Source organism: Lygodium microphyllum, chromosome 15 (assembly GCF_053477565.2).
Source record: "Lygodium microphyllum isolate KBCC chromosome 15, Lygodium_microphyllum_v1.1.10, whole genome shotgun sequence".
In the NCBI taxonomy this organism is placed as follows: domain Eukaryota; kingdom Viridiplantae; phylum Streptophyta; class Polypodiopsida; order Schizaeales; family Lygodiaceae; genus Lygodium; species Lygodium microphyllum.
The window spans coordinates 141,637,281-141,664,982 of record NC_141149.1 but is presented as its reverse complement, the minus strand read 5'-3'; the positions used below and the strand labels follow the sequence as shown (position 1 = coordinate 141,664,982).

At 43.5% G+C, this 27,702-nt stretch overlaps 1 protein-coding gene across 4 annotated transcripts in view; it reads right to left on the bottom strand.

Annotated features, from left to right (window-relative positions):
* The window catches only part of LOC148025152 (Polynucleotide adenylyltransferase family protein), a 183,795-nt gene that overhangs the window by 120,753 nt on the left and 35,340 nt on the right, over positions 1-27,702 (bottom strand). For all 4 annotated transcript variants that reach the window (XM_087694899.1, XM_087694902.1, XM_087694898.1 and 1 more), the window contains one exon: positions 14,171-14,281. In XM_087694899.1, the coding sequence (XP_087551025.1) occupies positions 14,171-14,281 (111 nt within the window). The remainder of the gene's footprint in view (positions 1-14,170; positions 14,282-27,702) is intronic.

The following is a 27,702-nucleotide window of genomic DNA, read 5'->3' as shown; positions in this document are numbered from 1 at the left end:
CAGCAGAGAACAAGCAGGAATCTCATTATGGCAGGATCACCCAAAATCCAAAAGGCATCACCACCATCCGGAAGCCATACATGGGGAAGAAAAGCAAGACGTACTCTACCATTTGAAGCTGCCTCAACAAAATCAAAGATACGCATGCACAAAAAAGTGTGATCGAGGATGTGTGCGAGTTCCACGCCCATGACTTCCAAAATGTTAAAAATTTTATGACAGCCATGTGCCATGAAGCAATGCAGCACATGCAGGAGGAAATGCTTGCAAAGATGCAAGAAGGGAAGAATGGAATTCATCATGAGATAAAGCACACTTCACCTTGTGGAAAGAAGACATTCAGTCATGTCTTCGGGAGGGAAACACTGTGATTAAGGAACTCAAAAATGAGGTGATCACCGACAAAAACCAGCTTGACCTCTTTAATAAGAGTAACGAGAGATCACGGAGAATATGCCTGAAGAAATGCAAACAGAACTTAATGAGCTGAAAACACACATGGTGAAGGAGATCAACACATGGGAAGCGATTGCAAAGAAGGCTCAAGATGATGTAGCAAAAATTTTAAATGGATGGAAGTGGTGATGAAGGCCCCACTAAACAAAAACAAGTTCATAAATGCCACACTAGAAGAAGAAGAGAAAAGAAAAGTTAGAGACTTGCACGTCCACGCAGTGAGGTGGAAAGAACACGACAACCCACTTGATGATGCCAAAAATCTACGTGGGAAACTAGGGGTCCCCAACACCTCTATTGTCAAAAATGCATGGCAACTCAGCAATGATCCATCAACCCCTTATTCTGAAATTTACTGATTTCGAGACATGGAGAGGCTTTCTCTCCGAAAGGAAAGCCCTCAAGTGGGAAAGATCATGGACCATTGACGAGAGAACATGCCATGGATCATGGAGCCCCGGAAGGTGGACAAGGGTGCAATTTACAAAGACCGCAAGTTATCATCACAAAGACACACCCATGACGAGGCGTGGGCCTATGAGACACACTTGAGATTTGCAGTGTGCAACTACGTTGGAATCATGCGCACTAATGTAGTCATATTTCAAGAGACCTTCACTAGCAGGGATGTCATCTTGTACATAGAAACACACAAGAGCCCATGCATACACATACTAGAGGTGAGATTGTATAGATGGAGACAACTTGTCCTCCAACATGATCGTGAGGTATGACCAGAGTGCCAAGAGAGGTCGAAGTTCTTTATAGTGAGGAGCTGCAGCACATTGTGCAACTCATGAGGAGAGATGAGGAGGCTCACTTCATGTGCGTCTTGATACATACAATTAGTCCACGTGACATATACATTGCAATATGCTACTTTGCCCCTACAAGCTCTACATACACTACATAGGGGACGAGTCACCCTATTTATCACTACATGAGGACATCGTGCATTACTCCAGCATAGGGGAATCTATTAGCTGAGGATTTTAATACACACTGATCACAGAGACATGTACCGTTCTTCAGGATCAGAGGAGATGGTACTTATCAAGACATCACAAAACACCGCAGAGTGTACAAACTATGGAGACTATCTCTTGGACATGGAGGTGCATATGGACTAGCAAATTTTAATGGCCTTGCTAGATGGCCAAGATCAAATGCTCTCACATGCTTTCCACATAAGCATGCATCTAAATGGTCGAGAGAAGGTACATCTACAAGACCTACACAAAGGTTTGGAGCAAGCATAGTGGATTACCTATTAGGATCAAGACCTCTCATCTTGGATATACCTTCACCATCTCCCCATCCCCAATCGCAATAGCTGTAGGCCATGCCTACCTCCATTTCAGCATCACCTGCCGGTAGGAGTCGAGCCCACCATGGAGATATCCTCAACCATTCCCCACATATCATTTTATCGGACAGATGACAAGTGCCTAGGCCCTAGTTAGACCACCTATATTTCCCTCATACTCACCATGGTCCCTCCTCTCTCTCACCACTCCAAGCAAGAATGTCCCACAAAATAGCTAGTACAATGAGGAATGTTGGGAAACACATGCTCCCCTCCAAGATGTGGAGGCATGAGGGACCTACACACATGGCAAACACAAAAATCTTTCACCCCCTAGTGGGGAGGAATAAAAGGACATTCTTGGCCAAGTTAAGAGCATGAGTTCTATCACCTATTTGTTGGGTAGGACAGCAAGGTGGCCTCAAAGGCATTTCAAGAGCCCAAAGGCCAAACCCCTACTACCTCTTCAAACACATAGCACACATATGCTACCTCACTCTGCCAGGTGCCTAGGCAACCCCCTCTTCCCCGACTGCCATAGAGTAGACCCACCTTCTCCACCTTTTTCAACACACCTGTGGTCCAAAACGCCAGAGACAAACCCTAGAATGGTCAAGCACAAGACCATGATGGACTAGTAGCAGGACTAGTAGCAAACCACCTCTCATGTACCAAAGATGTGTTCTCCCCACTCCTAGCCCACCAATTCAACAAGGGCCCTTGTGAAGGTTTCCCTATCAGTTGGTCAACTAATCCTATAGAACCAATACCCGCACTTCACTACTCCCTCGATGGAGGAATGGAGACACTAGCCTACTAGAGAAGGTCCCTACAAATATTACAAGAAGATCCAAAAGAATGAGCTTGGAGAGATTCATTCCTTGATAAACCTTCAATGCAACCTTGTTTGGCTACGTCACCAAGTGGGGAGGATAATACAGATGAACAAGTTCAAAGAAGAGCCAACAAACACTCAACACTGGCACATAGAGGGCATCTTAGCACCTTGAAAAATCCTTGGAGAAAATTGAATGATAGCTTTAGACCTAGTAAGATCTCTCTCTTCTATGGCTTCCAGCCATAGGAGTTTTTTGGCAATCGCACCTTGCTCAATTATGGCATAACTCTCATACCATGTGTTGTGAGATGTGGAGAGATAGAGAAGACATGAAGGCACTCTATATGCCATTGTCACAAAGCTCAAGGGGTGTGAAGAAGAGCCCTTCAAATGCTCTTCATGGCAAAGCTAAGACTACAATAGCAAGCTAGGGGGTAGTAGCTTGGGTCATGGATAGATGCCCAACATATGGATATGGAGATTTTCAAAGGAGCCACTCATTCCTTGTCCTTGGTCAACACTTGAGTAGGAATCTTGCACTAGATAGCTTGCAAACATGATAGACTAAGAGACACTATCAAAAAGGAAAATAATTGTTGGCATCATGGTTCATTTGGACCACACGGTATAGTCATGCATTTGACCTTTCATCATTCCCATTGCAAAGACTCTCTCTAGGATCTAGACAAAGTCTATGCATACTCTTAACAAGGGATTGGAGGGATTGGAGGAGGACTCTGAGCTGATGGAAAGAGGGAGAAATGCTTTTATGCATACATGGGACACTCACACCTTCTTTCACTTATTGCCACACATGGTCTAGCATAATAGCCCATCGAATTGGTTATTGACTCAACCATTGTATTTGTGATGTACTTATGAGTCCTTTTCAAGGCTATTTGTACCTTGTACTTTACCTCATGGATTCTTTCAGTGCATAAATAATAGAATTTTCTTTTCTTGAAAATGACTTGCTCATTTTTTCATTTGAGTGAGTAAGAGGGGTCATTTGTTTCAGTTCTTTCATTCAGTGAGTTCAATTTTGCCTCAAATAAAAAGACTATGCTCATCAATCCATGCTTTTTCACCTCCTCCAAATATCTTAATGAGAAAATCCTAGGAATATAGCAAGGAAGCAATAAATAGATATTTCTATGTTTGGACAAACCATTGAGTAAAACCAACAAGTAATGATACAACATGAGCAAGAATAGAAGATGCTTGATATGCTAGTTTCGGGTGAATGGGCTCCCCAAAGAATAGTGAAGCAATCCCATATCTAACATATCAAAAATAGACTATAATTCGGCCTTGAAACCTGCAATTTTTCTCTCATTTGGTCCAGTGAGCAACATATCATCTACGTAAAGAATCATGATGATCCAAACCCCCTCTTTCTTCTTGGCATAGAGGATGATCCAAACCCTTCCACACGCAAGGTTTTTGTGAGTAGAGATGCTATAATCTCTAAAAATTAAGCACATAAGCATGGTGCATTTGAATGCCAGCCACATTAGGCTCTTTGGATGTCTTCCAGGGTCTTCTTTTGTAGGCTACTGGTTCGGGGCTGATTATGATGCAGAAAAATGACCATTACAACATGGTGAACCTAATCCACTTACCCCAAATCAACCTCCAACTGATTCAATTTCTCCTAGGGTAGTGGATGGCATATCTGTATAAGATAGGGCTGTTGTACATACAACCAAAACAATCCCTAGATGGGTATTACAAACTCTTAACTAGAGTGGTATTGATGCTCCTTTGTCTCAGCACACATATTCAATTGCTAGAAATGTAAGGGTGGACACATTTTGTTGATACATGCCATGTCATTGATGATGAGGAAGCATATGCTTTTGCTTGTATTGTTTTGGATAAGGATGAACCTACATGTTTTGAGGATGCCTAACACGATGTGCATTGGGTGCAAGCCATAAGTGATTAGATGAGCTCTATTGAGCATAATAGTACCTGGAGACTTGTTGACTTACCTCCTAGCAAAAAGGCCATTGAACCCATCCTCTACACTAAGAAGAAAGAGGGGGTTTGGATCATCATGATTCTTTACGTGTATGTCTAACAAAAATACATTTTATTGCCTTATTATCAAGCTTTTCATGAAGCTCTTTGGATACATGTGGATATACAACACAACTGATCCAAAGGTCATCCAGTGCAAAGTGCCAAAAAGCTTCAATGCATATAATCATGCCCTTTGTCATGCACAATGCATTTGTCATCGTCAAAGACACCATGAAATCCACTTCTATTAAAAGCAAACTTTGAAAAAAAACTCTTGGAATAGTTAAATTCCATTCATGCACGAAGCAGATTTATCCAATCCCTCTAGCCCAATCGGATCCATCCGAAGCATCCAATATCTGGTCCGAACTGGACCCAAAAAAGAAAAAAACTTACCTTTTTTTTTTTTGGAGGGGGAGAGGGAAGAAAGACAATTTGAAGGTCTTTCTCTTCCTCTACCTCCCTTACCAACTCCTCTTCCTCTACCTCCCTTACCACTGTGAGAGAGGAGGTAGGATCGAAGCTCAACACAGAAAACAGTAGACAGTAGAGACTGAAGCACGACACCTAATGCAATAGACTGAAAGAGTGTAAACTAAAAGTACAAGGTACAACCCTTAAACCTTAGGGTTTTAGGGGGGTGTTCGCACCCGAACACGGTAAGTGCCCGTAAGTGTGTGTCGTAAGCACATACAAAATAATACCATAAGACTGGGGGGGAAAACCTCTCCTACCGAGAGTAAAAAGTGCCCCACTGTCCTACTGATCACCGACACTCCAATGTGAGCGTATGCATAAGTGAGGCGTGAGTGAAATACCCAACAAACCCCCCTGGAGTGAAGAGTGATCAAGAGTACAAGGATCATCCACCACCAAAGGAGATCAAATTTAAAGCATGGCAAAATGCTTCAAATTTGTCACGAGGAAGAGCTTTGGTGAAGATGTCTACCACATTACTGGTTGTAGGACAATAGACAAGGCTGATATCACCTACATGTAGCCTCTCTCTGACAAAGTGATAATGCATCTCAATGTGTTTCGTTCGTGCATGAAACACTGAGTTCCGTGCCACTGCAATGGCACTCTGACTGTCAGTGAACAAAGGAGTAGGCTCCATAACAGATACATCCAGATCAGCAAGCAAGCATCTAATCCATACACATTCAACTGTGGTAGTGAAAGCTGCCTTGTATTCAGCTTCACATGATGATGTGGCAACAGTGGACTGTTTCTTGCTAAGCCAAGATATGCAAGACGAGCCAAGAAAGAAACAATTGCCACTAGTGGAGTGACGTGAATCATAATCACCAACCCAATCAAAATCACTGTAAGCATGTAACTACAGTGGTCCCCCCTTGGCATAAAGCAATCCAAGAGATCTAGTAGCCTGCAAGTAACGGAAGACACGCTTAACAACTTGCCAATGTGACATGCGTGGCCGATGCATATATCTGCTCAGGGCTGAAACTCCAAACTGTATGTCTAGCCTAGGGTTGCATAAGTAAATAAGACATCCAACTGCTGGAGCATATGTGCGTATATCAAACAAATCAATGTCTTAAGTCCAGGTTCCATTGGTGTACGAACTGGCTTGCAATCCTGTAAGCCAAACTTCTCAAGAAGTTTACCAATATCTTGACTGTGATAACCCAATACCTCTACCATCATGTATGAACTGAAAGCCCAAGTAATAATGCAAAGACCCCAAGTCTGACATTTCAAAAGTTTGCCTATAAATTTTGTTTAAATGCTGAAATCTGATCAGCATGTGTCCCTGTAAGCAAGAGATCATCAACACAAAGACAAATGATCAGCATGCATCCCCCCTCTTTACATACGTAAAGGGTAGACTCAGATGAGCTGTTAATGAACCCTTGGCTAAGCAAGAAAGCATCTATCTTTGCATACCAAGCTCTAGGAGCTTGTTTCAAACCATACAAAGCTTTTTTCAGCTTGCATACCAAGTGTTCCAAGCCCTCAACCGCAAAACCAATGGGCTACTGTACATATACTTCCTCATGAAATTCCCCATGTAAAAATGCAGTTTTAATATCCAACTAATGCACAGTCCATCCATAATGAGCAACCAAAGCAACCATAGACCTGATGGTCGTCATACAGGAGGTAGGAGCAAATGTCTCCTCATAGTCAATACCTTTTTTCTATGCATAGCCTTTAGCTACAAGCCTTGCCTTGTATTTGTCAATGGATCCATCTGCATTCCGTTTCAGCTTGTAGACCCATTTTGTTCCAATGGCTTTCTTCCCAAATGGCAAAGACATCAAATCCCATGTTTGATTCTTAGTGATAGAATCCAATTCAGCTTTCATTGCTGCCATCCAATGCACACTCTATTGTGCATCCTCAAAACATTCAGGCTCCTCATCATCGAAGGTGCTTGCTGCCATAACGAACTCCATGGTATGTGCAGTATCATGCATACGAGCTTGCCTTCTAGTACAACCAGCCATGGGTGCATCCAAATGACTATCTTTCATAGTCTGTAAATACCATCTAGGCATTTGTCTTGCCTCCTGACTGTGCATAAGCTCTTGCTGAATTTCAGTTTCAGCACTTTGCTGAATATTCAGATCAGCCGTAATGGGCAGCAGCCCTTCAAATACATCACAGGCAGCCTGATATGTATCTAAACCAGCCAGGGACAATTCTGATTTTTCATCAAATAGTACATCCCTACTGACAAACACCTTTTTAGAAACAGGATCATAGAGTCTGTAGCCTTTGCTCTCACTGCTATATTCCATAAAAATGCATTTGACAGCCTTGTTATCCAACTTTTTCCTGAGTACCTTTGGAATATGTGCATATGCAAGGAACCCAAAGGTAGGAAAGTGTCCAACAAAAGGTTTCCGGCTGTTCCAAGCCTCAAAAGGTGTAATTTTCTTCAAAGCTTTGGTGGGGCATCTGTTCAAAACATGGCAAGCACACATGACGGCTTCCATCCAAAAACTGAGGCAAGCTCTTTGCTTTCAGCATACATCTGGCCATCTCCATGAGTGACCAATTCTTTCTCTCTGCAACCCCATTCTGCTGTGGAGTATAAGCAGTAGTGTATTGATGGACAATGCCCTTCCGCTTCAAAAAAGAATTCAACATAGAAGACATGTATTCCCCCCCTCGGTCCGAACGGAGAGTCTTAATTTTACAACCAGGCTGGTTTTCAACAAGTGCAATAAAAGCCAAGAATGCATCATACACTTCTGAATTTTTGACCATAGAGTAGACCCAACAAAATCGTGTAAAGTCGTCAATAAAAGTCACAAAATAGTAACATCCTCCCAATGACTTTGTCTGCATAGACCCACATACATCTGAATGCACTAACTGCAACCTGGCTGTTGCTCTAAAAGCAACATCACGGGGAAATGAAAAGCAATACATTTTTCCCAAAATGCACAAGTGCTCAAGAGATCTCTCCAGTAGAGGTAATCCATCTAGCATCTGTGTATGTTGTAAGAGCATCAAGCTACCAAAGTTCACATGCCCCATCCTAGCATGCCATAACTCTGCCTGTAGCATAGCAGGAGTAAGAGTGGATGCCAAGTACGCTGACTGATCAACTGAAAGAGCATCCAACTCGTATAACCCATGACATAAAGTGCCTGTCAAGACCAAAGTCATGTGTTCTTTGTCTCTCACCATGCATCGGTCATCATCAAATGTGACCTGCAATCCACAACGTGCCAAAGAAGAGATAGAAAGCAAATTCTTCTTTATGCCTGGCACAAATAAAGCATCCTTTAGGCGGAGAAGAGAGCCATCAATGGTTGTGAGCGCAATCTCCCCAATACCTCTAACAGGGTATGATGCATTGTTGGCACACTGTACAGACTTGCCAACTAGAGCTGCATGAACAGATGCAAATAAATCTCTGCGAGATGTAATATGCCTAGAAGCACCACTGTCAAAAAACCAAATGCCTGCATCCTCAGTAGAGCTGAATGCTCGATCTGCCCAAGAGGTGTCATAACTACATGTGTAAAAACAATAGTCCCTGTCTGCAACAAAGGACACGGACTCAGTAGCAGTGGAAGGAGCATCAGAAACAGACATTCTTGATTCCTTTTTCTTCTCTTTGGCAATGCGCTTTCTACACTCAGTAATGTAGTGGCCTCGCTTCTTGCAGTAATGGCATTTACCCTTTTTGTCTTGCGTGCCCCCTTATTTTTTGTTTGCCTAGGATGTGCCAGAAGTTCCAGAACTCTGTGGAGCATTCTTCACTTGGCTGCCTTTGCCCTTCTGTATAGCCATAAAAGTCTGCTCGGAGGCTGTAGCATCCACACCACTATTCCTCCGTGTTTGCTCCTCCTCTAGAAGCAAACTGACTAAGTGAAGAAAAGTGATTGGTTGCGCGGCAATCCTCATTGTGAGGTTTAAGGCCGTATGAAAAGCCAAGTAAGAAGTATGAGTTTTGTTCAAGTGATCCTGAATAGAACCACCTTCATCCATTTTCAATGTCTCTAGCTCTTTCTTTAAGAAAGAGATGCGAGTCTCATTCTTGCCTACAAATATATGCTCCAAAGTTAGCCAATCTTCTCGTGAAGAAGCTACTGCACGAATGTGGGGGATGATTGACCGCTGAACTACCAATGCAATCAGCGACAAAGCCTGTGCATCCCGTGTATCCCATGATTTTTGAGCTGCTGTTCTTTGGGGAAGTGGCTGAAGAGGAGCAGGCTAAGGTGCCCGTGGTGCACATCCTCCTGGAGGAGGAGTAGCTGGAGCCATAACTCCAGGTCGAGCTTCTTCTCCACTAACATAATCCCAAACATTTTTTGCCACAAGTACATTCTTCATCATGAAGGACCAAAGTGAATTGTTATTTCCATCCAATTTGTCCTCCTTGGATACATAGGTGAAAACATCTCCTCCCTGATTTGCCATGATTTTTCAATTACCAAAAATGCAAAAGAGCAATGTCGAAGCAAAACTTCACTGGAAATCTGAAATTTTCCAAAAATTGCAGGAAATAACTTTCTGCAATTAGTATACAGAGGTGCACTCTGTCAAAATTGTCTGTTATGCATGTAGTCCAACGTGCAATCAGTGTTCAGCAACACTGTACCAGCAAAATCCCCAAAATGTCTTGCCTCAAATGTGTTCAAAACAGTCTTTCTGTGACTGTATATGCCAATGTCCTCAAAAAACATAAAAGCCCCAAAATGTCTAATAAATTTGGCCAGAAATTTGCATTCAATGTGTCCCAGAAACGTTACTGAATGCTATGTTTGCTGCATAGAAATCCCCTCTTCCAGAAATTTATCTGGAATGAAAGGATAAAGAAAAATTTTAAAAAATACCTGACGTCTAACGGGCTGTCATTGACGTGGCACACAGCGGACAGGAGGCGTCAAACGCGGCGCGGCAGTACACGGCGGACAGGAGGCGTTTAACGTGACGCAGCAGCACAAGGCGGACAGGAGGTGTCAAACGCAGCGTAGCACAGGGGGCGTGCACTGCTCCAAGTAGGCGGAAGCTACAGGGGCGAGAAGCTCCCTAGCGGACTGGCGAGCTGCAGTCTGGTGGCGCAGGGCAGTGGCGCTGGGCGAGGGGCTACTGGAGACTAGTAGCATTGGAGCCACACCAAGTAGAGAAAGGGCAGGAGGTGGATTGAGCAAGAAGCTCTTGGAGGCTGAGCGGAGCTGGGCAAGACTTGAGCTGAGCAAAGCCAATGCTCTGATACCAAATGTGAGAGTAGAGGTAGGATCGAAGCTCAGCACAAAAAACAGTAGACAGTAGAGAGTGAAGCACGACACCCAATGCAATAGACTGAAAGAGTGTAAACTCAAAGTACAAGATACAACCCTTAAACCTTAGGGTTGTAGGGGGGTGTTCACACCCGAACACAGTAAGTGCCCGTAAGTGTGTGTCATAAGCACATACAAAATAATACCATAAGTCTGAGGGAAAAAACCTCTCCTACCGAGAGTAAAAAGTGCCTCAGTGTCCTACTGATCACCGACACTCCGATGTGAGCGTAGACGTAAGTGAGGCGTGAGTGAAATACCCAACAACCACCACCTATCCCTCATTCTTTTCCTCTTCCTCTACCTCTCTTCTACCACCACCTCTTCCTCTACATCCACCTCCATCAACAATTGTTAGGTAGACTTTGGGTGTTACTTAGAGTACCCTTGGAGGCGACTAAGGTGTCACAAGCTCAACTTAAAGATGATAAAGAGTAGATAGAGCAACTGGTGTTGCTTAGTAAAGCAGACATAGCCAAGGGCATCTATAGCATAAGTGATAGTGCTAGTAAAAGTTGAGCAAAGACAAGCAAGCACTTGTGGTAGCTTTGCAAGACCAAGTGAAAGTAGCAATCAGCTACAACAGCACAACAAGGAGCACAAGTGGCAATGCAAAGCAGAACAACGTTAGAGACACAACTACATGTAGCAACAATAGCAATACAAGCGACGAACACAAGAGGGCCAAGTGTAGGGTGCTACAATGGATGCACAAGGTAGAGGAGCAACGACACAGTGGGGGATAGAGACACCAAGTGGCATTGCTACAATAGGTGGCACTAGCACCGATAGTGCAAGGGCATGTGAAAGAGCTAAAAGGAGCGTAGTTGGAACAACTCATGCACAAGCACCATCGTCTCCTCCCTCCAAAACAACAGCTTCTCTTTGTTTAGCTAATGATAGTTCAAGCAATTAGCACCAAATGAGTAGTGCCAAGACAAAACATGTGTGCCTAGCTCATGGTTGTCGCATTCAAATGGATCCAATTAGTATTGTTCAACACTAGTATGGTACTAATCAGACTAATAAATCTTGGGTCACTTCAAGCCTTTACACTAGAAGTTTACATATCGAGAGCTTGAGAGCAAAGATAGGGCTTAGGAGAGCAACAAGGGGTAGAGAGCTTGAGTTTGAGAGTAGAGAGCTTGAAAGTTGAGCTTGAAATTTAATTTTGAAATTAGAGAGAGAGAGAGAGACAGAGAATATGTTGTAAGAAAGAGGGGGGGTGGGAGGGAGAAAAATGATATATTAGGGATGTGTACACGTGTTGTTTGAGAGGAAGCCTAAACAATATCTATAACTATCCCAAAAGTGACCCCAAATGGTTACAAATAGGTACTTTGAAATAGTCCGACCATTTGGATGAGATGCCATCATACATGATCAGATGTGTCGTACTAGACAATATCGATCAGACTAGTCCATCCGTCCATCACACATGGACAACTAGGATCTAGCCTCCAGCTCTAATACCAATTATTGGAAATGGATAGAGAATGAATACAAGACAATGAGTTGGAGTGGGCAGCAATCCCACACATTCTAGAACGAAAGTACAATTGGTTCAAAAGTAAGTTAGACGTATCCCTAACTCAATTAGAGTTAAATTAACTCTAAAGTAGTGACATAACCGACTTGTTGTGTCCACATCACACAATAAAACATTGCACACTGCCAAAACTAACTAATTCTAACCATAGTCAAATAAAAACGCATTACCTAAGATAGGAAACGCATGCAAGGGGTGAGAACCGTTTCTCATCTTTTTAAGGCGTTTCTCAGTCATTGAACAAAAAATTCAATGTTCAAAAAGTGATATTTTTTGCCCCCAAATATGTCACCTATCATACAATTGATGTTTTTTCTCCTGAAAGCAACTAAATATTACATTTTCTGTCTTGCAAACGTACCTTGGGATTTGTAACAACCTGTACAATGTCAATCTGTGACAGTCCAACCTTGGGATTGCTTGTTGGAGAGGCTTATATTTTACCATTGTAACTTGGAGTTGATGCAACGAAAGGGCAATCCAATCGAACCAAGACAAGTAAATGTTTGATAGAACCGACATTATGAAGAGAAAAGAGGTTCCTACTCTCTTGATGGATGTTTATTTTATGTTATATGAGAGGCTTATGGTGTTTGCTCAAGCTATAAGATCAACAGCTCATACTCATAATATAGTTATCACAAGTATTGCTATAGCTAAAGATGAGGATCTACTTGAGAGCTCGAACTCTAGTAGTAGCAGTGATGATGAGGAGGATGAGGAAATTGAGAACATTGAGGAGCACATTGGACATGAGTCATGATACATTCTCTAGGATTTAGGATTGACTTCAGTAGTTTCTATGCATGTATTAAACATTGGCAAGGTTCATGAGGCTTGAGACTGACTTGATACTTTGTTTCTTTTATTCATGTTTGTCTCTTTTATAATACATGTGACATGTCCTTGCTCCAAATTGATATTTGATACTATGAGTTTCCTTTTGGATATTGTGTTGACCGTCATTAATGATGATGTTGATAGTTATAAATTGTAATGTGGTTTAAAAATGGTCCATATTCTTGAAGATTTGATATTGTTTACATGTTTATATTCTACAATTTGACCATTGATCGTGATAATAGATAAATAGGATTATTTCTTTAAATATTTCATGTATATAGATTCTATTACTTGTATTTTCTACTAGATAGATAAAAACTTTTTCTAGACATTTCCTAAAAACTAATACTGTAGGAACTTGTTTCCTACCTTCCCGTTTCCGAAACTTCAGGCTACAATGATTCTAACAATATTGACTCCCAGAATTTGAATTTGATTAACAAGTTTAAGAGCGCCCTGTCATCATTGATTAACAAGTTTTAAGAATTTGCTGTCATCGTTGAGATATTTGAGCTTCAAAGTTATGTCCTGGTTAATTGCTCAGAAACTTGTCCAGTTCATAGGCAACCCACGCTTTTGTACTGCACACTTTGCAAAATTGGCTTCTGTAGCAAATGCTCACAAAACACATTTAAACTCATCCAGCATCCTGCTCCCCTTGGCATAATTCAAAGTTAGTAGATGCAATATGCACATAGAAAGCTTAGTTAAGTAATACCTTGGTACTCTCTAATGGTGGTGGCATGGCGGGCAGGCGCAGGGGCAGGGGCAGGGGCAGGGGCAGGGACGGGGAAGTGGGGGGTTTTGTTTTGGAGTAAGAAGCAAGGGACAAAAATGAGTAACAAATGAATGGAATGACAGTGTTTACAAACACAGAACTAGAACTTGTCAAATCAAAAATGCATAAAAGTTCTATGTCAAATGAAAATGGAATGAATCATCAGCAATAATTTGAAATGTCTATCCAAGGACCAAATTGAACACACAGAGACAGAAGTCCCAAAACTATTTTGTAATCATGGTTTCCCAACTCTTCCAAGTTGCCTGTTCACATATATAAACTAGTAAGAGAATGCATTTAGTGATGAATAACTTGTCGCTTTTCGTGTTAAATTTAAACTGGAATTGAGCATGGACAGGTAAAAGTCACAATGCTAAGCTACAATTATCCATTAGTAATGTTGTCATGATCATCCCCTTTGGACATTGCTCCTCCTCTACCTTTGATGCTGATGCTTTTCATCTCCCAGAGAAAAAAATCCATTTTGTCGTCCACTCCATTTCTTGCTCTCCTTTCTGTCTCTCATTTACATATATTGTTTCCCTTAACAATGATAGATACCTATTGCTACAAGTCAAACAATACAAAACATGATCTCCCAGACCTGTGTCTCGCAATCTTCTCAGAACTTTCCATGTGTAATCTGGTATCCACTTGTCCGAGATTCCATGTTCCTCTGGTCTTAGAACCTTCCAATGCCGGTCATCACAAGAATCTGCAAATAAACCATAGCACAAAAATTAGTCTCCTGCTGATACCTGCACAAAAAGCTATCCATCATCGTAGTGGTTCTCAAATCCCTAAAGAATGCTTGTTAATCACATAGATTGCTCAATACGAAAGTAAACAACAGATAGTGATGGGCTCTATAGTTTATTTTACTTGTGTGCAAATGGGTTGCAGTATGCAATGACATTTGCAGAGTGGCTCAAAACATATGACTCCTACCTTCCACAAAGGTCACCAGACCTCATAAAATTTTACTTCCCACCAGCCAAAATAACCTAGATTCCGACTGACACGGTGACTTCGGCACTCAACATAACCAAAGTGCCAACAATTGCACATGGCCTATGCAGCAACCTTGTGATTTGACCAAAAACTTATTCAAATAATTAGAAATCTACCATGATTGCAAAGAGTTTCTAGTATGGTTCACAGCTATCTTTTGCAAGAAATCTGTATTTTACTTTGAGTTGAATATCAGCCTGTTTGATGCGGAGATGTGGCAAAAAGAGAATTGGAACTGAAGACAGTACTAATTTGCAACTTTTGTAAACAATTGCACATTTGCAAGTATCTCTCTGTATCCAGTTCTATTCACCGCAGCGGCAAAGATAAAATTTAACAGAAACGAATATAAACTTACAAATGTGAAGAAGGCAATATCTTGGAGAAACTCCAAAGGATTTAAGCCCAAGTGGTTTAAAGAACTGGCTGCCTCAACATAAGATTTCTGATGTGCAATACCTCTTGATGTGCTTCATGAGGTTTTTCAAGAGAATTATGCAACGTGGAAGAGTTAAAGAAATACTCACTACTACAATCACATGGGACAAAGAAAAGGGGAACAGGAACACAAACGGGATCATTCAATTTCATGCATACATATTACACCCTCTCCTTTTCCCAAATCCCTCTTCCTCTCCCTCTCCTCCTTTCTCCTCATTCTACTCCACAATGACTAGGCCCCTTCATGATCTATCTTTAAGTTGCACATTTTATATGTATAGGCTGATTTTATATGAAATTTTATGCATTTTTAATGAACATACGAAACAACGTATTTTATTCTTAAAAGTTTTGTATACGTTCCATTCGCATACTAAACGTACGAAACCACCCTATCTGGGACTCACACAATTATTGAACAAGGTGCATATACCTACCAAAAGTGGCCTTCACACGCTAGGTAGGAGAGGGTTGGGAGCGAGGGATATCACAATGATCTCCTTGATGCTCAAGCTGGAATATGTGTCCATGGAATCATACAAGGGAGTAGGCATATGAAACTCTTGTCAAGCCACATATACTCTAACAGCCACACTCTCCTGGGGAGCAAAGTGATAAGGGTGTCCAGCAGCTACTATCTCTCAATGGAGCAAATTGCAAATCCAAAGGTTGTGCCGAGGATGGCCATTGTACTGAAAATAGGTGGAGGAAACCCTAGTATGTTGCATTGATCCCCACAAGGGCGTATTCTCAATGTCACAATGTCCTTGACAAGTTGAAAGGCCTTGGCATGCATCATGAAAGGTAGAGCCCGAGTGGAACACACAAGTGAAATCAAGAGCTATGGCAGATGAAGTAAGAGAGCGAGAGACATAGTATGTGAGAACTCCAACATTCACAATGTGTGGCCAGCCTTCCCCTTATTCTATTGTCATTAAATAAAGTGACAGTGATGCGCACTTACCTCCTACAGTGTACAAGTGTGCGAGGGTGGCGAGTACAATGTACAATGAATAAACGTGGGCACCTAGACACAAGCGCCTTTAACTCCCCAATAACCTCCCACCTAACGGCAAATGTGCTTCAATGAGGGATAAAATAAAAAATAGAAAAGTACAAGATATACATAGAATACAGCAAGATGAGCAAAGATGTCATCTTGTCCTATGCCCATCAACCTCCTAAGGATAAGTGTATCGTTCCACTGAGAGATTTTAGTAAGTGGATTTACAAGATTCGTATCTGTAGGTATCTTGACAAACTCAATGGCCTTATCCTCTACCACCTCCCTGATGAAGTGATAGCGTACCTCAATATGCTTTGTCTTCGCATGGAAGACCAAATTATGAACCAACTAAATGGCATTCATCAAATCCGAATGCAGTGTAGGAGTCAATGATACCAAGATCTACAACCAGACAATGTAACCATAGGGCCTCCTTACAAGCCTCATGGCTGCAGTGTACTCAGCCTCAGTAGTAAACAAGGCCGTACATTTTTGCACCCTAGACATCCAAGAGATAACACCTCTAGCATAAGTAAAGACTACCCATAGGTGGACTTTCTACTATCTACATCTCCTATATAATTTGAGTCAATATACTCCAATATCCTGGCTATCATAGCAAATGCACATAGTTGTTGTGTGTTTAAGATATCTCATGATACCCTTCATAGTGTATCAATGCCGCTTGTCAAGTGTAGCCATATAACATGCCACAACTCCCACTACAAATGCTATGTCAAGATGAGTGGCTATCATGGCATACATCAAACTGCCCAATATGAATGCATACGGAACCTTGGATGTCTCTACCCTCTTATCATCTGACTACGGACAATTGCCCTCACTAACCTTCATATGAGAAGGTAAAGAACAACCGATAGGTTTTCCATCCTACATAAGAAATCACTATAGATGCATTCGGAACCTTGGCTGTCTCGGCCCTCTTATTATCTGACTGTCGACAATCCTCCTCACCAACCTTCACATGAGAAGGTAAAGAACAACCAATAGGCTTACCATCTTGCATATGAAATCACTCAAGCACTCTGTGAATGTACTCCTTCTAGGACAAGTACAGAAGTCTCTTAGGGCAATTGCGCGTAATGTGCATACCAAGTATGTATGAGGCATATTCTCTATCTTTCATCTCAAAGCTCTTCTTGAGCTAAGTCTTTAAAGTATCCAACTCAACATGAGCACTCTTAGCTATAAGCATACCATTAATATAAAGCACCAAGATAATAAGGCTACCATCATAAGCATTCTTCATGTATAAACACAAATCGATATCATTGCGGGAATATCTCTACGAATGCATAAAAACACCAAACTTATGGTACCACTCCTTAGGTGTTTACTTAAGTCCATAAATACTTTTTTTTAATTTGCACACTAGGCGTTCTCTGCCTTACTCCACAAAGCCCTTAGGTTGCTACTTATAAATCTCATCATGCAAGTCCCCCATGTAAAAAAACCATCTTAACATCTAGCTACTAAAGCTTCAAATCTAACTGAGCAACCAAGTCCAATACCAAGCACAGGATAGCTATCATGAGAACATGCATTTTTGAAACCTCACTTAACACGTAGATTAATTTTTAATCACATGATTAAGTAAATGTTGCACATGTGAGATGCAACTAGGGTCAAAGTAAATTTACGAGCCTGGGACCCGAGAAAATCACAGGATGTCAAAGGCAAAATTTGCTATAAGTTCTGTTTCACACGTACTTGGAGGTATCTAGTGTCAATTGTTGGCCTAGGTCATTCATTTGGCTATAAGTGTCAGTTGGTGACACTTGAGATGTGGCGTTTAATGGTACCTAACACCGATCTAATGGTCGAAGATGGCACAGAGAGACTCAAGAGTGGAAGATGCCTAGCCAATTTAATTATTGGCTAGTCAGATTATTTTTTTGGGGAATGCTTGAGCTTGCATTAAGAATCATGGAGCTATCGAAGTGCTTGAGAGAGGAAGCAACTCAATCAGGCATCAAGGTAAGCTCACTACACTCGTAGAGAGGGATAGCGCGTCAACTATGTGAGAGGTAGCCATTAGTACTCGCTTGAAACTCTTGAACAATAAGTGGTCTGTGGGTCTTAGCGGTAGAGCTTGTGCTCGCCTCAATATTTTGGTTCTGCTGTTGGGACCAACATATTCAAGCCTTGAGTGCTTGCACGCTCCGGATCGAGCATTGCAGTAGGGTTTTCCCCAAACCGGTGCTTGAGGTAGATAGGTAGGAAGCGAGGGAGTTTGAAGAGGTATTCGATCTCCTTAGCAAGTAGATTTTTGGTTTTCTGGATTTGAAAAAGCAAGTTGGAGTAGTGTAGGTATTTTCTTGGTGATTTGGATGCGTTAGGGTAGAAAAAAACAAAGAAAAAAAAAAAACAAGCAGTAGGGTTTCTATTGTCATAATAGGACAAGAGTGTTTGATTTGCTTGCCGATCTGTATTTTGAAGCTTATTTGCTATTCCAGGTATATACAATCCTTCATTAGGGTCTATTCTTACATTCTAGAAGTTTGTGCAACCCCTCATAACCAGAATCGTTAGAATCGAGTGATTTTCGTCATCCCTGGAAACTCGTCCGCAAGAATCGGACATGGTTACCATAGTCGGATTCCCAGAATCAAACTCGAACAGTCCGATTCCCAAAATGGGACCAACTCATCCTATCCAATCAGACATACCCTATCCGATTTCGAAAATCCGACATCCCAGAATTGAATGCATGAAAATCGGACCAACCAAAATCGGATGTCTGATTCCCAAATTCGGATGCACGAAAATCGAACACAAAAATCGGACCATCTAGAATCGGACACTCCAAAATCGAACACCTGTCAAATCGGACGTCCGATTCCCAAAATCGAACACACGAAGATCGGACCAACCATCCGATTGAATACCCAACCGTCCAATCGGACAACCTTCCCCAACTGGACTACCCATCCAGTAGGACGTGCACAACAATCAGATCACTCTATAGTCGGACCAACCATAGGACTCAGACCCAACTACCAATCAGACTACTCTTTGGTATCGGACCACCCGTCCAGTTGAACACTCTCTGATAGTCGAACCAAGCCCTTAGATCCGATCGGACCAACCATCCAATCAAATACCCAACCGTCCAATCGAACAGCCTTCCCCAACCGGACTGCCCGTCAATCGGACCAAGTAACCCAATCCGACCAAAAACTGCAATCGGACCACACGAACAATCAAAACATCTTTCAGGGTCGGACCAAACCAGTCAGACCGTCCGACATTGAGATCGGACCACCCAGAATCGGACCAATGGGGCAGAAGACAAAAGAACTAGGAGTAGGACCACCCCCCCCCCCCCCAAGCAGGACATATTGGGACACATTCCCGAACACCTCAGGAAACCCACCCTGGCTCATCAAAGCCAGGAACTAGAGGAAACCATGTCTATGCCACTTAGAGATAGACTCCAAGAGCCTAATCACATGGCCGACTATGTTTATAGCCCAAGGATTGGCCTCTTTACTATGACCCAACCTTGATAGAGCGTAGAGGGAGTAGCATAGTTCCCGTACTACCCTTAGGTGCGACCAGAGACCGCACACAGAGCTGTACTAGGTCGTAGACACGAAGGGGGAGATAGCTAGAATTGCATGATCATTTCATCGATGCACCCCACACAGTAATTTCTTTCACAAAAGTGCACTAGAAAAGGACACAAAACCTAATTTTGCACCATGCACAACGAAACACCTAGCACTGAGTGTACATAAGTTGAGGACTGTTTTCAATAACAAGGAATGCAGTCAGACTTAATAACTCAAGGAACACGCTAATAGGAGGAGACCCCATAACATAGTCCGATGCTTTGGAGCCCCATCAATAGGACCTTCGAAAACGACAGTGGAACCAAAAGGACAGCAAGATTGAGGGCAAAGCGCTACCAAAGCTGCTAGGACTGATTGACAACCTCGTGGAGCAGGAAGCAGGAACGATGTCAGAAGCAAACGCAGACCAGGGAGACGACCAGCTGGATCTAGGTGAATTTCCGATCGCAGTCCAAGACATGGTCAACGAGTACGACATGCTAACTAGGACAGTAATCCACGGTAGGCCAATAGGAGAGGTAGTGGCAAATTTGAAGGAAGAGAGGAAAGCAATTAGGAAAGCGCTACAGGGCATAGCTGCCTACAATCGAGAGCAGAGAACTAGGAAGCTGCAACAGGACATAGATGTGCACGAAGCTCGATGCATGCTGGTCCTAGCTAGCAAAAGCAAGGCGGGACCAAACGCGGAGAGAGAGAGAGCGCTAGAGGCAGACCTCATGCTGAGCGAGCTTGTGACCAAGTGTCTCATGGACAACACAACTCTTGAACAGAGTGCGGAAACACTACCGACCTCGCTACTCTCAGGCCTAGGAATTACTCATGGGGCGAAGAGCCAATCAAAAATCCCTGCAGTAGCTAAACAGCTAGACAAGTACTAGCCTAGTAGCGACCCGTACAGTTTTGTTGAGCAATTTGAGCAAGTTTGCGAGGCCAACAGTCTCACGAACCTTGCACAACGCTTCCAAGCTTTCGAACTTCACTTAGGCGATAAGGGTAGGACATGGTACACCAACTTAGACCCGTCAGAGCGGGCAAACTTTGCTCAACTAAAAGATCTCTTCATTAAGAGATTCTCGGAAGCGGGATACTCTAATAACCTCATAGTCCGACTGACGAATGTCAGTCAAAAGGACAAGGAGGACATAAGAGACTACATCACTCATGTGCACGGCCTCTTCAAGAGAATCCCCACAAATGAGCGACCAAATGAAAGAGCGACCTCCACCGTGTTCATGAACGGAATTCGCAGTGAGAAGTTGTAGAAGGCTTTGGTAAGTAACTCTAGCCTACAGCGAGATGTGCTAGCAAGGGTCTTCGATGAAGCAATCAGGATGGATTACCAACTGAGAGAGAGGAGCTCTCGAAATTCGAACCGCGATAACTTCGCTCAGAGGACCTCAGAGGGGACGACCTCGTCCAGCAAGGAATCAACTCCTTGCACGTAAGACAAGGGAAAGAGTGCAGACCAAGGCCAAGAGCTAGCCGAGGTAAGAATGGAGTTAGCACAACTGCAAGAATTGGTGAGGAAACCAACACAACCACACGCCCAATGCGTGCATTGTGGCGGTAACCACCTCCCGGCCAAGTGCCAAGATCCTAGGTCTAGGCCTTGCGCAAACTGTGGTAGATTCGGCCACGATGCCATGTACTGTAGATTGCCTAGGAGATTCCCCTATGTCCAACAGTACAACCCGCCGTACCTGGAAAACAGGCCAACAAATTTCCTTGGAAGATAAGCCCAACTGGCGCTTCCAACACCAAATGATGCAAAGCCTGTCATCCCTAAGGTAGAGATCAACCCGACAAGCACAAGACCCTATGTGACCCATCCACCAAATGATACTCCAGTCCATTACGTAGAGGAGCCTACTGAAGACGAAGCCTACGTAAGCTCTTACGTCTCGTACGACAAAGAGGACAACCCAATTCTGATGGACTATCGACCAGTACTAGTAGTGGCGTTAGGTAGAGATAGGGGAAGGGGATTCACAGGGCTGAGCCAAGATCCAATCTCGTGTTGGACTTGCAGTCACCCAGGCCACATATCATCACGTTGTTCAAAGAGAGAACAACTGAATAAGGAAAAAGCTAACCTCAACTGTGTTGTCGAGTGCGGCATCACTCACCTCTTTACTAATTGCCCTAGATGGAAGCCATTCCATAACCCGCCAAACGTGCCCTTAGTGTCCTTGGGGCTGTTCGGAGTCGAGACATTCAACAGCGAGGACACACCCATCCCGTTGTATGTCATGACCAAAGCACAAACAAAGCAGGCGGGAATATCACTACCAGGGCCTAGCAATGTAGATGCGGCCTCAATAGGAAAAAAGAGTCAACGGAGAAGGAAAAAGACTGACGCAAAAGTCACTCTTAAGACTTGAGGGTGCAACAACACTAGTGACCGGCAAGACGGTCACGAATAGAGGCAAAAACTACCGCTCCAAAGACGACAGAGAAAGGGAGTGCCAAGGTAGAGGGGTGTCCCCATCCTAGGCACTAACTCGAGGCAATAGCCAAAGTCAAGGAGTGGGTAAAAGAAGCCCAGGAGCACTTTAAGGATACTAAACCTGTCTTAGAGGACGAGATCGAGGAACTCTCTAGTGTAAGCAGGCCAATCTCACCTACACGACCAAGGTCGAGAGACGCACCCATGCCACAGGCGGCACCACCTCAGCCAAGTTTAGATGCCACGAGCCGGCCGATCAGTCAAGACCCATGGCCAAGGAGCACAAACCTAGGAGAGAGGCAAGCAACCAGCAACCTCCTCGCGACATTAGAGACCACCCCAATGACCCCGAGTTTAGAAGACCTCCTTAGACAGCACCCCACGCTATGGCAAGAATTGAAACACTAGGTGAAAGAACCGGTGGAGCATGCTGCTGCTGACTTGCAAGATCATGATGCAGTCACGCAAATGCCCAACTTGACACTGCACTCAGTGCCGAAGTCACTACACGTTAATGCCTTTTGGGAAGGCACTGAAATGCACGCAATCTTGCCTATCCTAGCCCTAAGAGACGTCACATGGAAAGGAATCGTAAACACCGGGGCGGGAGTGAGTGTGTTGAGCCATACTGTGCTCCAGGCTTGGGAAAACCCGCCCGTCGAAACCGCTAGGTTCAGCGTCACTCTAGCTAACGGAATGAAAGTCTTAAAAAATTGGTCGGTGAAGATCGCAGGTGTCCAATTCTATGTAAACTTCATTGTCATAAAGGGAGTGGACAACGACATTGTGCTAGGACGACCCTAGATGAGAAATGCTCGAGTCATTGAAGACTGGGGCAATGGTCTAATGTTCCTAGGGAACCGAACGGAAGTGGTAAAGGTTGAGATGGACACTTGGAAGACAACCCCTATCGACCTGGATGCCGACCTAAAATCTGGGTTCCTAGTTGTCAAGGTCTCCTCACAGCATTCTAGCATCGAGTTTTGGGCATCCTACTTTATGCAGAGATACCCAATCTGAAGCAGATTCATACCGTGCTTGGTTCAAAGAGAATGGGAAACGAGAGGGATGCGCTGCTCAACCTCTCTGCCCATAGGGCATAGTCCCATTTCGGTCCCCTAAAACGGCATGAATGGGGTTCTAACTTAACAATACCTAAAGTCAACCGGCGATAAAACCTTGTGAGAAGTCTCCCAGTTCTCTATGACCACCTTGCCGTAGGACGGACCTGTCTCGGGGATTCCGTCCACCTGCTTCCCTTGATAGCTTTAGTTTTCTAATTAGGTCCTAGTATGATAAGCATGTTGTTCAAAAGAGGTATAGAATGAATCCTAATTATGCCAAACAGGTCAAGGAAGAAATTGACAAGCTTTTGAGAGTTGAGTTTATCAAACTGGTTAATGAGATTACTTGGTTATCTTCTATTTTTGTAGTGCCAAAGAAGAATGGGAAGATCAGAGTTTGTGTGGATTACAGGAAATTAAATGTAGCTACCATTAGTGATCTCTTTCCCATTCCTTTTACTGATTCTCTTCTAGATGATGTAGCAAGTCATGAGATGTATAGTTTCTTGGATGGTTTTTCAGGCTTAGGGGTGACACACCAATAAGAAAGTCTCACAGATACTTGACCAAATACATCCCTTATCCTGACGAAGAGCGAGATTGGATGCACGTACTAGCAACCATCGATCTTCCATTCTCAGACGAGGAGGAGACGTACAAACACGCTACAAAAACCGTAAGTGTCTCAAGGAGGGAGTCCGTAGTGCCACTCTGTATGATGGCCAGGAGCTCAAGCAGCCAACCTAGACCTATCCCTCCCCATGTTCCTAGCAACAAGCTAGAACTACATGAGCCCCCCATGCTGAAAGCCCCTATCAATGTCCGTGTAGCCACCATCACCAAACTAAAGGACAAGGATAAAGAGGTAGTAGCACCAGCAAACCTACGCATCACGGCCACCGCTCGACACACGCATACTTTTGATGTCTTGATTGACGAGGGAGCTGACTGTAACGTCCTGACTCACACGCATTGGACCCTCATTGGTCAACCACAGTTACAACCCACCAATTCTAAACTTAGCCCATTCGGAGGCAGGTCATATGCACTCCTAGGGAAATGCAAGATCGCAGTCTCTATCGAGTTTGAGAGCCTATCCGCCATCTTCTACGTATTACCAAACACAAAGGATACAGGTCAAGAAACGTTATTAGGACGCACCTTTAAGAAACAGACGCAGTGCACCGTAGATTATGATCTGCAGCGTATTCACCTGGCCATTGGCAACGCTCGAATCATGGTAGCTTTCAGCAAGGGCAGCGAGGCTCCACCCAAGCCCGCCATGCCGCCGATAGAAGTACCTAGGACCAAGCCTAGAGAGGAGGGTCATGAGCCACCACAACCCACCCAGACTACAAAACCGCCGCCAACTAAGGCCATCCCCAAAGTCCCAGAGCCTGCACTTAAATGGGTGCCGAAGCACCAAAAACGACCTCCCCATAGCCAGCAAACACAACCCCGCACAACCCACAACCGTCATTCAAACCCTAAACAACCGACCCGACACTATCGACATAGGCGCAGAGTCAAGCCGCGGTGGATCCCCAAAGATCTATTACAAGCTCAAGGATACTACGAAAGCAACACTTGGATATGGGTGCCCAAGAAGAAACATGCTAGAAGCACGATCCAACCATGCCCATCACTTACCCCCCCATCTCCAGGAAGCCACGCTCTTGCTAATGCGGTGAACACCCGGAAAACCCGATCAGCCAAGACTACAGAACCCACAATGGCTGCTGCGGTCCAAAAAACCCAACCAACCTATCGAACCACACAAACGTGTGACACCCTGGAATCATCTAAGGCTAGAGAGCTTGGCACCCCGGTGGCTGCACATGAGACGAGCAAAGTCAACATTCATCAAAGTCAACACCATGCTCCCGCTTAAAATCCTTGGCAATCAATCTAGCCTTATATCCTAGCTTAGGGTAATGAATAATACTCTTCAGCTTGTACACCTACTTACATGGCAATGCACACATTCCATCAAGCAAGAAAACTAAATCCCATGTATAGTTCATTTGCAATGAATCAAACTCAAACTACATAGCCCCCTTCCTAGAATGAAAATCACCTCTGTGCATAGCCTCCTCATAGATAAGTGGCTCAGCCGAGTCTATTATCATGACATAATCCATAAAGGGCTCAGCGATTAGGAGGACATAATCCATAGCCTCCTCGTAGGTAAGTGGCTCAGCCAAGACTATTATCATGACATAATCCATAAAGGGCTCAGCGATGAGAAGGACATGAAGCTCTAGCAAAGCGTTTCAAAACTAGCTGTGGAGCTTGTATAGTTGATCCTCTCTATCCAACATCATGATCCTGCACAAGAAGGGGATCCTTGGCCACTACATCATCAACTACAAGCTATTTAGCCAGTTGTACTAAACAGGAGGCTCCTCCTGAAAGATGCATACCTCAACTACCTACCCAAGTTGCTTATGCATTCTCTCTTCATAAAACACAACATCATGGCTGTGGATAACCTTCCAAGCCTGTGAATCCCAAAGATGATAACCCATCTCATCTACATCACCATATCTGAGAAAGATGCATTTGACGAATTCCAAATTCAACTTGTTGCGCTTATCCTTGGAAACATGGCAAAAAGTCTCACATCCAAAGATCCTCAAATGAGCATATGACGAAGGTTTTCCAGACCATACCTCCTCTACAACCTAACAACCAATAGCAATGCATGGAGATCAGTTTATCAAATGAATAGCAATAGTGACTACTTTATCCTGAAAGTCATAGCCACAAGAGACGCAAGGGACGCGGACTCAAGACACAAGGGACCCGACTTGGAACACGAGACCGCTCTGAAACATAGGCATTCCCATGCGACTTGGGGTCACAACGGAACGCGTCCCGAGACGAGCAAAAACAAGGCCAACCTTGTAGGGCATGATTGGGACACTACATGGCAAGGTTTGTACCCGTCGCTTTCAACATTGACAAGTTGTATACTATTCGCCCGTACTGTATCACCTGCTACTTGAAACTCGACCCATCTACCTGAAATGCCACTATCCTCGTCATCTCTGCAACGGTCCACCTATGCCAGCTCAGGTCCTCCACGCTCCCTATTGTCAATTATGACTTGTCAACAACAATCACACATGTGACATGAAAGTGGACACACAGTCTCGACTCTCACTCATGACTCCAGTAGCCCAACCTCCAAGTAACCTACGCCACCATCAGATAACTTCAAAGTCAAAAATATTAAGATTAAATAATAAATAATAAAGTCAAACTTCAAAGATACCTTGCTGCTGCCTAGGCCCTGCACAATTACACTATTCATGACCTGTTTGGAGTCTGGACTCTAGTCTCTATCATCTGGTCAGTCATGGGTCGGTGGAATCATAAATCATAAGTTATAAAATTTTAAATTTTAAATAATAATATTATAGCTCTACTCTTTGAACTGTGCAAAGTTTGGAGTTCCTCAAACTTCAGTCCAGACTGCAGTGTGGCAGTGTGCTCAGTAACCAGAGAACAATGACAGGTCACAGTTCTTAGCTTCAAGAATCAAACCTCAATGAGCTTTCAACTGTGTCAGTGCTCAAGGCTCAAGGCTCAATGACCAACGCAGTACAGAGTGTGCACTCAGACTCTCAAGGCAATACAGTGTGTACTCAGTGCAAACTACAATATAAAGTTTAAACTTTAAAGTGCAGGCAGCAGGACACAAGTGCTCAGTAATCAATTGAAACTTGACAATGAATCACTACACTGATGAGTAACTTGCAAGCCATGGCATCATCCTTCGAAGTCCCCTTGGCAACATCTTCTCGACCTCCTGCCCCTCATAACCGTGGTAGGGGTAGAAGATCCGATGATTGATCATGGTGGTGTGAGGGTCAGGCTAAAAGGCCAACATCAGGGGGTGGCTCACGACATTGAAAATTACCTTTTTATTGCTATGAAAGAACAAGGGAGAAAACAAAGTAAGGCCCATTTCTTAAGAGAGTTAGGCCATCAAGTGCTCTTTTGTGAGAATGTCACTTGAGAAGAAGCAGTTTCTTCAACAAAAGCCTACTAAGCAAGATGCCATTTTAGCACAAAGGAGAGCATCACGATTAGTGGCAATTGATCCACACTCATTTGACACTACTATTATTGCTGGTTCTAGCAGACTAGGTTCAGCTAGGCCATCATCCACTACAAATCATACCACTAGCAAGATAGCCAGTGGTACTTTTAAGATGTCTAGCTCTACAGCTCCCACAGTATGTACTATGACACGTATTAGGCAGACCACTCTTGATGTGCATATGGATGCCAGAAAAAAAAAGGATGCAAACATGGCAATTGCGAGATTCTTTTATCATGATCACATTGCTTCATTAGTGACGAGTATCACACAAATGCATTGTCCTACACTACTACAGGAATGAAATGTGCTAAATATGCAAAAGATGCCTCATTTTGAGATGATGTGTATCGAATTGATGCCATGGTTCAGCCAGTGATGCATTTACTAAGACTTGTGGAGAATCTGCAACCATGTATTGGGAAAGTCTAGGAGGCTATGGACAGAATGATTGAGAAGTTGCG